This window comes from Pseudovirgaria hyperparasitica (assembly GCF_010093815.1).
Source record: "Pseudovirgaria hyperparasitica strain CBS 121739 unplaced genomic scaffold EJ05scaffold_6, whole genome shotgun sequence".
Classification (NCBI taxonomy): Eukaryota; Fungi; Ascomycota; class Dothideomycetes; order Acrospermales; family Acrospermaceae; genus Pseudovirgaria; species Pseudovirgaria hyperparasitica.
Window position 1 is genome coordinate 631,120 of NW_022985554.1, and position 13,417 is coordinate 644,536.

The window sequence follows — 13,417 nt, forward strand, 5'->3', positions numbered from 1 at the left end:
GATCGTGATGAGTGGATCTCAAGACTCTGAACATACCCAATCGCACTTCACAGCTATGTCAGAGACGAGCATGACATTCAGGGAGTGTTGTAACACAAGAGGCCCTATCGGCCCGTCCACGGTGGAATGTCATCTCAACCAAGGCTCCGCATGATCATGCACAGTACTCTGCGCTAGATCCACTATTAGCGTGATTATCGGCTACCGTTCATCTACAAATGGATCGTGCCAGGATCTGCCGAGCATCATTCGAGTCTCATCTGCCGAGTCGATCATAACACCCTTGGGCACGCAACATCTCTCTGCTATACGGTCATACTGCCTTTCCGATCATTCGAGCCGACTTCTATTTTCTTCAACAACGATAAAGCGCCGGCGCATCGAGAGTCTAAGGCCAGGACTTGTTGCGGCCCAAGGGTAGGGCCGTTTCTGGGCATCCATCATCAATCGTGAAACAACAGAGGCCTCGAGTATATATGCTTGTAGTTTGGGGGTTGGTAGGTGTCCAACATATTATTGTACAAACAATCGAAGGAGTACGGCGCATAAATGAGGCTGTACATTAAGCCACTCATGGTGTAGGAGGGCACGGCATAGGGAAGTTGCCAGCCCCAGGAAATCCGTTTTTGTCACGACAGCTTGATTTTTATGTTTATTTCGAGATACCACGGCGAAGCGCATTGACGCCGCCATCGCATGTCTTATTAGGGATCATGATGAGCAACTAGATGGTAGAGATAGCCGCAAATTGAGCGGCCACTGCATATGGGGAATATACATAGACTTCTGATGATCTTCCGCGAACAGATACGTGATCGCTCGGGTGCGTGAGTGAGCAGTTGGAGTGTTTTCTTGATTTGGTAAGAGGCAAGGTCTAGGCGGCTCATGCTTGAATCAGTCCACGCCTTGTCCTGAGGATCTGATACGCCCCACGGTTACAGCCGGTTGAGGCATCTGTATTGTCTGTTCCTGGATGTGTGAGCAGTAGGCACATGCGCGTTGTGTTTGTGTTGTATTGGACTTTGAAGCTCGAGGAATCTGTGTGCCCCTATTTTTGGTATAGCTTCATGATGACCACCTTCTATTTTGAGGGCGAGGGAAACAACGAACGTGTGCAGCTCAACTACCGTACGAATCGTTGTTGAGCATTCTGTGCCAAGGAGTACTCGGACCCTCCTCCCTCTTCGTGGATGGCTGAGCACTCGATAATTCTCAGCAGAGAGAGAGAGAGCACAGCTGGACGTCAGTCAGGGACCAGGGAGCCGGAGAGCGCTCCTTTGAACGGTGGCATCGCGGTCGAAATGTGATTTCAATGCCTGGGGCTGGGTTTGAAGCTAAACCAGACTTTGCGCTTCCGATGATGCTTGGGAGGGGTGGCAGCGAGGAACATCCCTGGGACTGGAGGAAACGAAGATGCCTGTTCAACACACACACACACGCACACACACACAACGCATGTCCACTGATGACAGGCGGCGCTTATCGAGATGGGCGGTTGCGATTTAGATCTCATCTGATCTAATAATTGCTTGCCATAGAAGAAGTTCGGCGCTGCGGTCCCCCCCCTCCCTCTCCACTCTTCAGCCCCCCCGAGCCCCCAGACCGGGGGCTCACCCGCAACGCAACGCAGCTCAATAGTGGAGTCTCGTATCGCATCGTATACATCGTGACGATGTTGGTATGTGGTGTGGAGTGTTGTGGTCCAACAATTGTCCGTTTATAGGACCTATGTGTGTGTGTGTGCGTGTGTTTTTGTGCATACACTCCGTACGCACCGCTGCCAGTCTTGCTCGAGTCTGCATCGACGATGTGTGAAACACGCACACACACACACAGACACACACACACACAGACACACACACACACAGACACACACACACACACACACAGACACGCACACAGACACACACACAGACAGACACGCACCAGACACGCACATACACATACACTGGACCGTACGCGATGCGATGATACCCGCAGCACTGACAGCTGGGCGACAGCTGGGCATGGGCTTGGACCTTGGACCTTGTCGCCCAAACACAAGAAGAGGAATAAATATATCGTCACCCATAAAAAAAGCACATACTGACTGCACGGATCCAATGCCGTGCCCTTCCAGAATACGGGGGCCGTGCTCAACTAAACTCCTTCTCGATTGCAATCGTGTGTGTGTGTGCAAACATGTCAACGGCTGATGGGCGTCGTGGCGTTGCATGGTCAATCCATTCTCCATGGTGCGCCGCCGCCGCCGCCAACGCCGCCGCTTCGTCTTCCAGGTTTCCATTCCTGCGTCGCACCATTCTTTGCTGCCTTTCCCCCCCCTTTTCGGAGCGGTCTCCGGATGCTTTACTTTCGGAGCAGTGACTTCTGGTGAGAAACACAGCTACCGCTCCCCAAAAATAGTGGAGACGGAAACGGAAACGGGAAGGGTTCGTTCGGCAGGGATTCCCCTGGCATTGCTGCCCAACGGCTCCACACTGTCACTTCCCCCGATCACGATGCGTCTGCGTCTTGCGTCTGCGGTTCTGTAGAGAAGAGGAGCCAAAGAAGAAAGAAGTTCATCCCCGTTTCTCGCGGCTATGGCGTGGTGTGGTGTGAGTATGGTGTGAGTATGATGCAGTTGATGGCACATTTCACAATTTGATGCTGGCCCTGCTTAACTGGTTGTCTGCATGCGGCCATCGTTATCATCATCATTCTCCGAATGTTCAGCGAAATGGGAAATTGATTCCTTCTCGGAAACCCTCCCCCCTCCCCCCCTAACTCTCTCTCCCGTACCCGCTTATAACGCCACGTCATGTAACTCGTGGCCTTCCAGATCGCATCGTGTGTCACCGTGTCAGGACTGGTCTAGCGCGTCTGTCTCTGTCTGTCAGTCCCTCTACCTTTCTATTTGCTTGCCTGTCTGTCTGCCTCTCCATTTGCCTCAGGTTGACTTCGAATAGTCTTTGCCCATCTACCCTACCTACCTATCCAAGTCAACACTGCCTACCTCGCTCACACAAAAACACTAAGCGCAAACACACTATATCGGGGAGGTCTTGGGCCGCCCGCCGCCCCCTCGGCCGATGCGTGCGGGCTAAAGCCAGCATCTCGACGCGATCAGCATGTATTTTCTCTCTCGCGCCCGCCGCCTCCCCCGGTTACGTTGTGATTAGGCGAAAGTGTATACATGTACATGACCAACCAACCGATCCCAGGGAAGCCTACCCCTGTAAAGTGCGAGTCGGCCCGAATCTGTTGGACCAAGATCCCATCATCCATCCATCCAGCACTGCGCTGCGCTGCGCTGCGCTACGCCGCTCCGTAGATGGGCTTTGCCCGCTCCCAAAGTGCCGTGGAATCTCCCGTTTCGGCTTTGACAACAGCCTTTTTGGCTTGGCGTGTGCGATTTGCGATCTGTCCCGATGCTTGCTCTCGCTTGGCGATGTGGGTGTGTGGGCGGGTGGTGTGGTCTGGGGAGCGGGCTTCGTATTAGTCGGTTCAGTCGGTCCCGTTGAATACACTGTCCATCAAGAAGCTATATCTTTTTTTGATTTCTCCTTGTGTATTTTTGCATTATTGCTCTCCATCGTCTGCATGCCTGATGCTGCCACACTTGGGAACAGTCAGGAAAGGAGAGGCAATTAGGTGTAGGTACGTGTAGGTATGGCACAAACTCTATAGTTTTTGCGCAATTTGCTAAACGAGCACATTTTGATTGAAAGCTCGGCCGAAATCGCTTATCTCGCCTCAAGGTCTAGAAATGGCTATTCCGTCTGATGGAAGGATGATACGTTTTAGTACGATTTATTGTATGCTGCTGTTGTTTGTTGTTGTTGTCGTTGTACCTGCCATCCATGTTCATCCATAACAAGTGCTCATTCGCCGCTTCTGGCGCGCGGATGATGCACAGCGCATGAGACATGTCTTACTTGCTTTTTTGCGATTTGATTGATTAAACGAACGACCCGATCTGCACGAATAGATGGATCTGCAGAACTGACTGACTGACACATGCACATGCACATGCAGAGACAGAAAAAGAGAGAGTCCATCCAAGTCCAGACTCTCGTCCCCTTTTTCTGTTTCCTCACTCACACACCCAGAACTGCACTAAGCCTAATATACGAGCCTGCTTCCGACTCCGATTGTGACGTTCGTATCTACCGGCATTCGATGTGCAGCCTACTAATTACCAAGCTAAACCCAACTCTCAGAACCAAAGTCCCTCACACTCCGCCCTATTAGCTTGCTGCGGAGTTGATAGGCTCTGTGTGTGTGCTGTGGCTGCATGCTTAGACATCCTCCCCCCTCTCCTACTTCATTCCTTCCTTCCTTCCACTGCTCCTCATCCTCTTCAGCTGTACGAAAGATAGCGAACGTTTCGAAACATCGATTGCTGCCCCCCAGCCGCGCCGGATGGATGCATCCTGAAACACTCTTGCGAGATCCATCAGATCTCGCAGCCGGGATCTAGATCCTCCTCCATCACTAGCAACCAATCAACCAATAGAATCGAGATTCAACATGTTAGATCGATCGGTGAAACCTCTTTCAAACAGCGCAGCACAGTACATAATTAGCATTCATTCATTCATTCCACTCCAAGCGAAAACCTTCGCTCATCCACCGGACATGCAATTGCCGATCCTTAATATCCATACATATGATAGCATCCCGAAAAAGCGCCCAAGAATGGGATACATATAATATCTTGGGGCTTTTTTTCATTCATTTCCTTTTTTTTTTCCTTTTTGGGGGGGCCAGTAGACCGGGATGCAAAAGTGATCGACGCTGGAACCTCAGTGTTCCGAGACGCAGGTTACAGTAGTAACTACTGTGTAGATAAGATGCCACACCCACCACCCACTCACCCCGCGCGGCCCCGGAATAGGGCATGGATGAGCAGCGGTTATCTCGGAGACCGCCTCCCCCGCGTGCGTGTGCATATGCATACAGGATATCCATTCTCTCTACCCATCTATCCCGTCGACTCTGACGGTATTACCCCCTCTCACTCACCACAACCAAGCCCGCTGTAGCAAAAGCAAACAAATCCCAATGCTGAAGGACACACAAAGTATTTCCCCGGCCCCGACGTTAGCTGTACATTTTCCTTTTTTTTTTTTTGGTTCCCCTTCTCAGCAGCGCTAGTGGAGACCTCGTAGATCTTAATATTCCAATATATATGGACACGATAGTCGCCTATCCGATTGTGCATCCTACTTTAATGCAACTCCCTGGCATGACCGTTGCCAAGGCCTGGCCGGCGGGGCGGGGATGGGTGGCAGCAGCAGTAGCCGTTCAATGGTTCCCCGTTCCGCTTTGTATTACCGTCGTCGAATGTGGGTCTTGTGATGATGCGTAGGCTCTGGTTGCATTTGGGATGCGCTGTGAACGGGAGTCCGGATGCGAGGTAGGATTGTGCGTGTTGAATGAGGCGGGCGGTGTGTAATGCACTTGTAGTCTTGGCATGAAGGAGTATCTTGGGTTATGGTGCTGGTGTTTTGTTCAAGAGGAGAGAGTAGGTACTCTAGAAAAGGGGGGTGTATTTTTGTTTTGATGGTTTGGAGATAGAAATAGATATGTTACGGTGAGTAGGGTAGGTAAGTGGTTTAGAGTAGATACAGGTAGACGAGGCTCATGTTGTTGTTAGGTATGAGGTATAGGAATGTATGTGACACAAGGTGCTTTTGTATGGGATTCGGAGATGGCTTTACTTTCAGAGTATATCTATAGTATAGCATGTTTCGTAGCCCATCGTAGGCTTCCTCTTTGACTTAAGGGACTTCGAGCTTACTGTCGGAAGGCTCGACGATGGCTGAAACGTCTGATATGGATACTAGATCTGGTCTATCCATGATGGTTTGCAATCTTGGAGCACGCATTGCGCAACTTGTATGGCTTGTTGTCAGTGTGTTATCACAGCACCAGTTAGACAATGTATAATTTGTTGCTTCAAGTGACTTGCCTCTGCGATATCGACTAGATCATCTGGGTTTTACTGGATGATTTTGGCATTGAAAAGGCCATGCTGAGCTTTCGTCTTTGTATCGGGTTAGACGAGCTTGAAGCTGGAACTGTCTTTTCTTTCGTCAAGCGTTCAAATATATCCACATCCTTCAATACTGCTTTCTCGATATTTTCATAGTTTGTCTTCGACAGCCGTCTCCACACGTGGCAGTCCTATCTACATCAATTTTTGGTTCATTATGTCGCGCTCAAGATGACTTTCGACATCTGGTATACAGCACCACCCAAGGATAAATGAGCAACAGCCTTTGAGCCAAGGGTATCATTATGAAGATTATCATTATGAAGGGTATCACTATGTATATGCAATGCTCTCCATCACGACGAATACGCCACCGCCGAGAACCCATCAAACCGCACACTTCCACCCCCCTGCCCCTGACACTGCAACACCACCATAAACGGCACGTACAAGTCCATCCCACTCACCCTCACACCCGCCGTCTTATCCGTAAAGCTCCCCGTCCCCAACGGCCCAACCGAGCGAAACACATTACTTGTTGGCCGTGTCGTATCCCGCCAGATCTGCCGATTACCCGCGACTTGCACCCAGATATTACACCCGCCAAACGAGTCATTCTCCGTTCGCACCTGGAACGAGACTTCGTAGCTGAGCCCTGCGCAGACACGTAGCTCTGTGGAGGCGGTCTGGTACACAGCTGTGGGATTGAAGGATAGGGAGTATCCGTCGGAGGCAGCGCTGTCGGCGGCGCGGCCGATGGGTACGACACCGGCGGGAGCCGGGACGGCACGCGAGGTCGTCCAGCCGGAGAAGTCAGTGGTGAACTGGCCATTAGCAAAGGCCTCGCCTGGAACACAGGCTGTGGGCGAAGTAGGGGGTGTGGCGCACATGCCGTTGAGGCAGTATCCGGAGGCGCAGACGGTGCCACAGGAGCCGCAGTTTGAGGGGTGTGTTTGGAAGTCGACGCACTGGGTGCCGCATTGATCGTGGGCGCAGACGCAGGATCCGGCGGAGCTGTGTGGCATTAGATGAGAAAAGTGGGAGATGGACATGATGGGCTCACCATCGGGTCTTCGCAGGGCATGTTCGGCCACACGCGCCGCAGTTGTTGCTATCTGTGGCGAAGAGATCGGTGCATTGATAGGAGTTGTCTGTTTGGCGACAGAGACCCTGTGTGTTAGAGCAGAAACAAGCACACTGGCGGTTGCTTTCCTCGTAGAATTCCTGGCGACCAGTATCTGAAGAGACTACGGAGTATGTATAGTCGGCTAGCTGGGTGCAAGCCAGGTAAGACTGGATATGTTAGCGATGTAAGATGTAGACAAGGGACAGATCCTACGTCATATTTATCCCATGAATTCAGGCTAGCGCAGGCCTGGTCTTTCATACAGGATTGGAAGCTGGTGTTACACTGTTCAAAGGTAGTCTGCTCGCAATTTTCGTAGCAGGAATCATGGCTGTTGCAGCAGCTTTGGAAGTTGTACTCAGATGGTGGTGCTGTATCAAATCCATTAGAGGCTCCGCATCCGTTGATATTCGCACCGGCTCCCGGCTTAGCCTTGGAAAACAAGTTTGCCGGAGTGCTGGGACAGCGAGGTGCTACACCAGAGCTCGCTTGACTCTGCCGACGGTGGCGTCGGTTGCTTGGTTTCGTGGCCACAGGCAAAGCAAGCATATGTTGGCTGGAGCCATCAGCGCCATCGAGTGTCATGGTCGTTGCTCCACCTGTGATTTTCCAAGTGAAAGTGTTTCCGTTCAGGTTGGAAACAATGATACGACCTTTACAGTCTACGCTGAATGTTGAGGTAATGACTTGTTGATCACCAAATTCAGCCCCGTTCAACCCAGTGGATGAATCCAACAGCACAACACTCCCATCACTGACTTTACCAACATATTTAGGAGGCGAGCCTGATAGAACCAAGTCGTAGACGTAACCGGGACCATTCTCTGGTGTGCTGAAATAGAATGTTGATAGGACTAGATCCTCTGCGGGACCGAGTGCATTGGCTTCAGCTTGTGAAGAAGGACTAGGAAATGGGCCGATAGAAGTGTCCCTACTAACTATTGGTAAGCCGGCTGGACTTAACAGTTTGAACTTGGACGCTGCCCCCTTGCTGGCATCCAGAACACATGGAAGATCAGGAAGGTTAGTCGGGCCTGCCAGCCCTTCACTCAGTGGAGATGATCCCATCACGCTGACGCTGGATAATGCATAGTCTTCGAAAGAGTATGTATATGCTGGCCCAGACATGGTGACTGTGCTACTGCTCAACGACGTTGTCGAACTTGATATGGCTGGAGACGATACGCTTGTTCTGGTAGAGAAGGTGGCAACTTCTACAGACGTAGATTGGCTGGAACCACTTGTGCTAGGAGTCGAGCTTTCTGAAACGATTGCACTGTTGCTTATTGGAGATACGATGGGTGAGGAGGTGGAAGCGGGCACTGAAACATCTGCAGGCCTTGAAGATGAAGCTAAATCTGAATATGTGATGATGGTCGACGATACGATGGGCGTAGAGGATGTGGTTGTTATTAAAAGCGTGACAGAATCAGAGGACAGTGGAGTCGAAAATACAGTCGGACTTGAAGATGTACTAGAACCCAAGGACATGCTCGGAGGCCTAGATGAAGTACCACTTGAAGCCGGCAGCCCACTCATAGAAATACTGATGAAGCTACTGCTGCTAATACTGCTAATGCTTGACATTGTTGGTGGAAGCGCAGTTGTCGACAGTGTTGCACTTGTTCCAGCATCTCCCACTCTGCTGGCGCTGACGCTGTCGCTGGTGCTGCTGCTGCTGCTCGACCTCGTCGATGCAAGGGCAGTCGTAGACGGCGTTGCACTTCTCCCAGTATCTGTCATTCTGCTGGACAAAGTGCTACTATAGGATAACGAATTCCTAGTAACCGTTGAGACCACTACACTCGAAGCGGCCATACTCGTCGTGCTCTGCCGCACCACGGAGTAAGACGTTGTTAAGGATATCAAAGAAGAACTAGAACTCTTCGCGGTAGTGGAAGTCAACGATACAGTTCTGCTCGTCCCGGCAACACCGCCTGATGTAGCTATTATCGATGTCGCAGACGTCGTACAGGTCGATTTCGGTAAACACGACGCATCCCAGAATGTAAATGGGCTTCTCGGAGCAGCGACAAAGTTGCTTGCCACATCGCTTCGGTAAAGCAAACATGCCTCATCACTAGTAGCAAGGCTCTTACATCCACTGGTCTTCTGACATAGAGCAGCGCACGCTTTGAAGCCTCTCGTCCTGGTATTCCTCACAAATGCATTGGGGTTTCCTTTGCTAAATCCTCGGACTTGACACCGTTGCGAGGACGTTGGAGGCTGTGCTGTGTTTGTCGACGTCGACGTTGGGCTCACGCTCCCTGCGCATGCTCTATCATAGAACATGTACGGGCTTTGAAGGTCGTTCTTGCAATTCTTTGCGCTACCGGGAGTCAGCTGGATTCAACACAGGGTTTTGGGCATACGCACACAGTTGCGGCAAAATGCATGCATACTTTGTTTCCCACCGCATACGAGACGCATCTGGTGTCTCCAAGACAATGAGAGCCGCATTGGGCGGGTGTAGAGAGGCGCTCATTGCGTTCGTAGAAATATGCTCTTGTGGCAAGGTTCCATCCTGGCTGCGCACATGTCTGCGCCCTGGCTTCTATGTCGACAGCTGTGGATAGGACTATTAGGGGCAGAGCCAGTAATGAGATGCTCTTGATCTGCATTGCATTCCCTATGTACGCACGCAAATTAAAGAGTGTGAACTGGCGAGGACGCGGATAGAAAAAACATCTCGCAAGACCCAGGCAAGCACCTGGTACATAAAGCCATCATGATATTAGAAATGTCTAAGCCGCCTAGTCTTTACCTCGACTGTTGATGAGGCTCGAATTCAACGTGTGCTACGATTGGTCAATGCAGTCTTGTGTGGTCTAGATTCTGTAGCGGTGGCTTTGGCTGGACCACCCAGTCTGTAGACCACGGCCTAAAGTAGAATGGGAACATGTCTCCTGAGCGCCACCACGTGAAGTCATTAGAAGCGAAATACCGGAGCGTCCGCAGGGTCATGCAGAAGTCAAGTGGATGTGGAAGTGCTGGGCATACAGTCTTTGTCAGGTTATATCAATAAGCCGAGCAGAACTTCAAGGTTTGGTGCCCTTTTCTGCTGACTAATACAGCTAAAAGAACCAGATTCAAGTTAGACCCACTTGCGGTGTAAACCCTTTCAGAACTATTTCAGCACAGTGCGTTTGAATTCAAAGTCTACAGATCAATCTTCAGAGCTCTACGCATCTTGAGTAGACTTGCCATAGGACTGCTCCTTTAGTAGCATATAAATAGACTACAAAGCTAAGTGATATCCTCTGAAAGACTGAAATATCACCTTTTTGGATCCTTTGCGCCCCTAATTCTTCTCCAGTGTTCTATTACCAAACCCAAGAGTCGACTGTTAATTTCAGGAGTGCACGCTCATACACCATCTCTTCACGGTACTTTGATCCACCAAGCTGCGAAACAAACTTGAACCACCAAAAGTCTTCGGGCATATATCTCATGGCAGTGGTATAATCCCAGTAATCTGGGTACCAGCCAGCGGACTCCCAGTCGATGAACCCCGAAACACGGCCCTCATGAACCATGATATTATGGTGCTTGAGGTCTCCATGAGTGAAAACGATGCGATGAAGCTTGGTTTGCATCTTCCGTGCGCAAGCAAGCGCCTCTTCGAATGCTTCTGCAGATGCATACCCATGCTGAGAGGCAGGCTGGATGAGAAGATCATTGAATTCCGTTTCACTTTCACAAGGTCCTATGATATGGTCAGGAACTCGCACGCTCCTGATGGGACCGCCAGTGATAGAACAAATTCGGTCTTTCCCCCAGGGACTGCGCCAATTCCTGATTGTATCTAACATAGTTGCTGTCTCCTTCTGGATTGTCTCTTGCTGGGCAGGAGTTAATGATTCATACACGAGTCCAAGGTCACAGCCAGGAAGGCGTGTCATCAAGATAGACACAAGTGCGTGTGGGGTGTCCGGGTGATCTCCGTACGCGATAACTCTAGGGACGGGTAGACCAGCGGACCGGGCGACCATCATAGCTTGGACTTCTTCTAAACGTGTTCCGTCGGACCATTTGAGAATCAATCCGAATGGCAACTGGCAAATCTGATTATCGAATGGTATGCCAAACCACTTGCAATAATGTCGTGAGAACGGAACGAGCCGTTTGTGTATAATGCCCCATACTCGGCGCGATGTGGAGCCTGAAAGCTTTGGGGTAGGCGGAATGTCCTGCACAAGTGGCTCGTCTCCCAAGGCGCGATGTGGCCAGGTGAAGTTTGGGCAAAGAGCCCTCGGAAGTAAAGAGTTGAGCCAACTCATTGTGGGCACTAAGTGACGTGAGCCCAAGGTGTTAGGAAAAGTTGAGGGATCGAGCAGAGTACATCTCGGCGCTGCAGCCTTGTTGCCTTCCGGGCTGTTGCCTAGGTGACAGGTCGTGTATGCCAAGCCTTTACAGGTCTCGCTTTCGTACTTCAAACTACTTAGCCTATTACATGAAGGTTCAGGATCGCTTACAGAACTACATTTCAAGTTCTAAATATGACTCAATGGGATACCGTATGCATGTTTAAAACCATACACGTTCATTTAATGGATGCTCTCCATGATAAGTACGGGAAGCCGCGTCGATTAGTTGATTAGTTTGGAAGACAAGGGTGAGTGATTCCGTTAAGCTGGCTCTCAATTTGTACTGTCGTGGATTTCTTATTCTCCAGATGAATAGATATCTGCATCAATACCAAGGTAATGAGCATTGATCACTAACAACCCTTACGAGTTCACGTTGGGGATGGCGATGTTTGAGTGAAGGTGAAACGCGCCACTCGCCAGTCAGAGCAAAGAATGTCGAAGATTGCGAGGGCCACGCCACGACTGATAGCGTCCATTGCCACATTCTTGCGGCAAGTGAGATTCCTACTTGGTTTGCCTCCAAAGCGTTTTGATTCGTGAAGGCTGCAACACCTGAACGGGAATGCAGCGTCTCGCGAAGCAATGTCTTAGTCGCCTACCTATAGGCCCGATGCAACGTCGTTATGGTGGAGATATCCCCAGCAGCATAACAGTGCTGCCTAGTGCTGCCTAGCATCACAGTGCTGCCTAGCATCAAAGTGCTGCAACACACTTTCCGAATGGAATTAGTATGGCACGCTGGTATGGAACAAGCGCTGTGCATATGCGCTGCCTCTAAGCCTACTGTCTCACGGTGGCATACTGAACACTGTGCCGCTCTAGTCAATTATATAAATTGGACATGATAGTCGGAACTTGCTGGACCCCCCAACGTGCTTGATTTAACTACTAAACGAACTAAATTCTTTATACCAATTCACTACATTACATTTCCGCGATGGCCCTCTCTGATCTACAAAGCAATGGAATATACGTCATCCTTTTTCTGAGGGATGACCAGCCTGATCCAGATAACTTTCATTGGGGCTTGTATCATCACCATAACGCCGATTCAGGAGGGTGGAAATATCACATCAAGGGCAGGACTGGCTACTGGCATGCTGACCACGGGCATACTAAAGGAGTTTTTAAATCGTTCTTACTCATCGGCCTATTTCATATTTGCACTATTCCTCCGGGTTGGGAAGCACACGTCGACGCTGTAATGCGACAGTACGACGGGGTCCTTAACAATAACCCTGCGACCTCTTGTAGTGCTTGGTTGTTCTGGGTATTGGCTCAGCTTCAGAAGCCTGTAAACGGGTACAGAATCCTCAGTGCTGATTTGGGCTATCTGGAAAGGGAAATCAAAGATTTTGGAAATATGCACTCTCGGAGTGCTGTAGCCAACAATCAGCCACGGCCCATCGGCCGCTCCGGTAAGTCGCAAAAACCATATCTATATTCTGCGAAGAGTTGAACTGATACAGCTCGTAGTCTATGCCGGGTAGCGATCTACACATAACTGATACCCATAGTATCAGCTCAAATATTTGGATACAGAGCATCAAGGACTCGCCAGGAGATGATATAGGGCTTTCGATTTACCATTTAATTCCGTGACCCCTGTCGGCCTCCAAAGTGTACGAATTGAGCCTAAGATCATTCTTTCTGTCAGCTGCATGGAACTTTCAGTGGCTTTCCAATCCATCTACATTGAGCCTATGAGATATTAGTACTAGAGTATACACAGTAGATACAATACAGTCACATTGTTGCATTCGATGTGACGAAATCACTCCGAATAACAAGATCATCGTCACCATAAACATCAGTGGTTTTACTTCTCAAACAGACTATCCCTCACAAACAGACACGTAACTCTAATAAAACAGCCCGAACTACTAGCAAAAATTTCTATGTATATAGAACAAGTCAACAAGGCCTCTTACTAGTAACCAGGCC

The 13,417-nt window shown here is 50.1% G+C and overlaps 6 protein-coding genes across 6 annotated transcripts; 3 read left to right on the forward strand and 3 right to left on the reverse strand.

Moving 5' to 3' along the window:
* The first annotated feature begins 1,241 nt into the window (after positions 1–1,241).
* Positions 1,242–2,295, forward strand: EJ05DRAFT_330180 (uncharacterized protein). Its single transcript, XM_033740841.1, has 2 exons — positions 1,242–1,455; positions 1,841–2,295. The coding sequence occupies exons 1-2, from the start codon at positions 1,313–1,315 to the stop codon at positions 2,193–2,195; spliced, it is 498 nt and encodes a 165-aa protein (XP_033601485.1). The 5' UTR covers positions 1,242–1,312; the 3' UTR covers positions 2,196–2,295.
* Positions 2,296–6,333: 4,038 nt separating this feature from the next.
* On the reverse strand, positions 6,334–8,584 carry EJ05DRAFT_509904 (uncharacterized protein; the record flags this gene model as incomplete). The annotated part of the gene is made up of 3 exons (XM_033748133.1): positions 7,317–8,584; positions 7,041–7,270; positions 6,334–6,991 (listed from the first exon to the last, which is right to left on the reverse strand). The coding sequence occupies exons 1-3, from the start codon at positions 8,229–8,231 to the stop codon at positions 6,334–6,336; spliced, it is 1,803 nt and encodes a 600-aa protein (XP_033601486.1). The 5' UTR covers positions 8,232–8,584.
* EJ05DRAFT_499460 (uncharacterized protein) lies at positions 8,272–8,871 on the forward strand (the record flags this gene model as incomplete). The annotated part of the gene is made up of 1 exon (XM_033746838.1): positions 8,272–8,871. One exon carries the CDS (start codon positions 8,272–8,274, stop codon positions 8,869–8,871), a length of 600 nt encoding a protein of 199 aa, XP_033601487.1.
* Positions 8,872–9,384: 513 nt separating this feature from the next.
* EJ05DRAFT_499461 (uncharacterized protein) lies at positions 9,385–9,724 on the reverse strand (the record flags this gene model as incomplete). Its single annotated transcript, XM_033746839.1, has 2 exons — positions 9,385–9,432; positions 9,482–9,724. The coding sequence occupies 2 exons, from the start codon at positions 9,722–9,724 to the stop codon at positions 9,385–9,387; spliced, it is 291 nt and encodes a 96-aa protein (XP_033601488.1).
* A 507-nt stretch (positions 9,725–10,231) lies between these two features.
* On the reverse strand, positions 10,232–11,424 carry EJ05DRAFT_475268 (kinase-like protein). The gene has a single exon (XM_033743765.1). It carries the CDS (start codon positions 11,381–11,383, stop codon positions 10,427–10,429), a length of 957 nt encoding a protein of 318 aa, XP_033601489.1. The 5' UTR covers positions 11,384–11,424; the 3' UTR covers positions 10,232–10,426.
* An 872-nt stretch (positions 11,425–12,296) lies between these two features.
* Positions 12,297–13,221, forward strand: EJ05DRAFT_537401 (uncharacterized protein). The gene is made up of 2 exons (XM_033749383.1): positions 12,297–12,891; positions 12,950–13,221. Exons 1-2 carry the CDS (start codon positions 12,411–12,413, stop codon positions 12,961–12,963), a joined length of 495 nt encoding a protein of 164 aa, XP_033601490.1. The 5' UTR covers positions 12,297–12,410; the 3' UTR covers positions 12,964–13,221.
* The last annotated feature ends 196 nt before the right edge of the window (positions 13,222–13,417 follow it).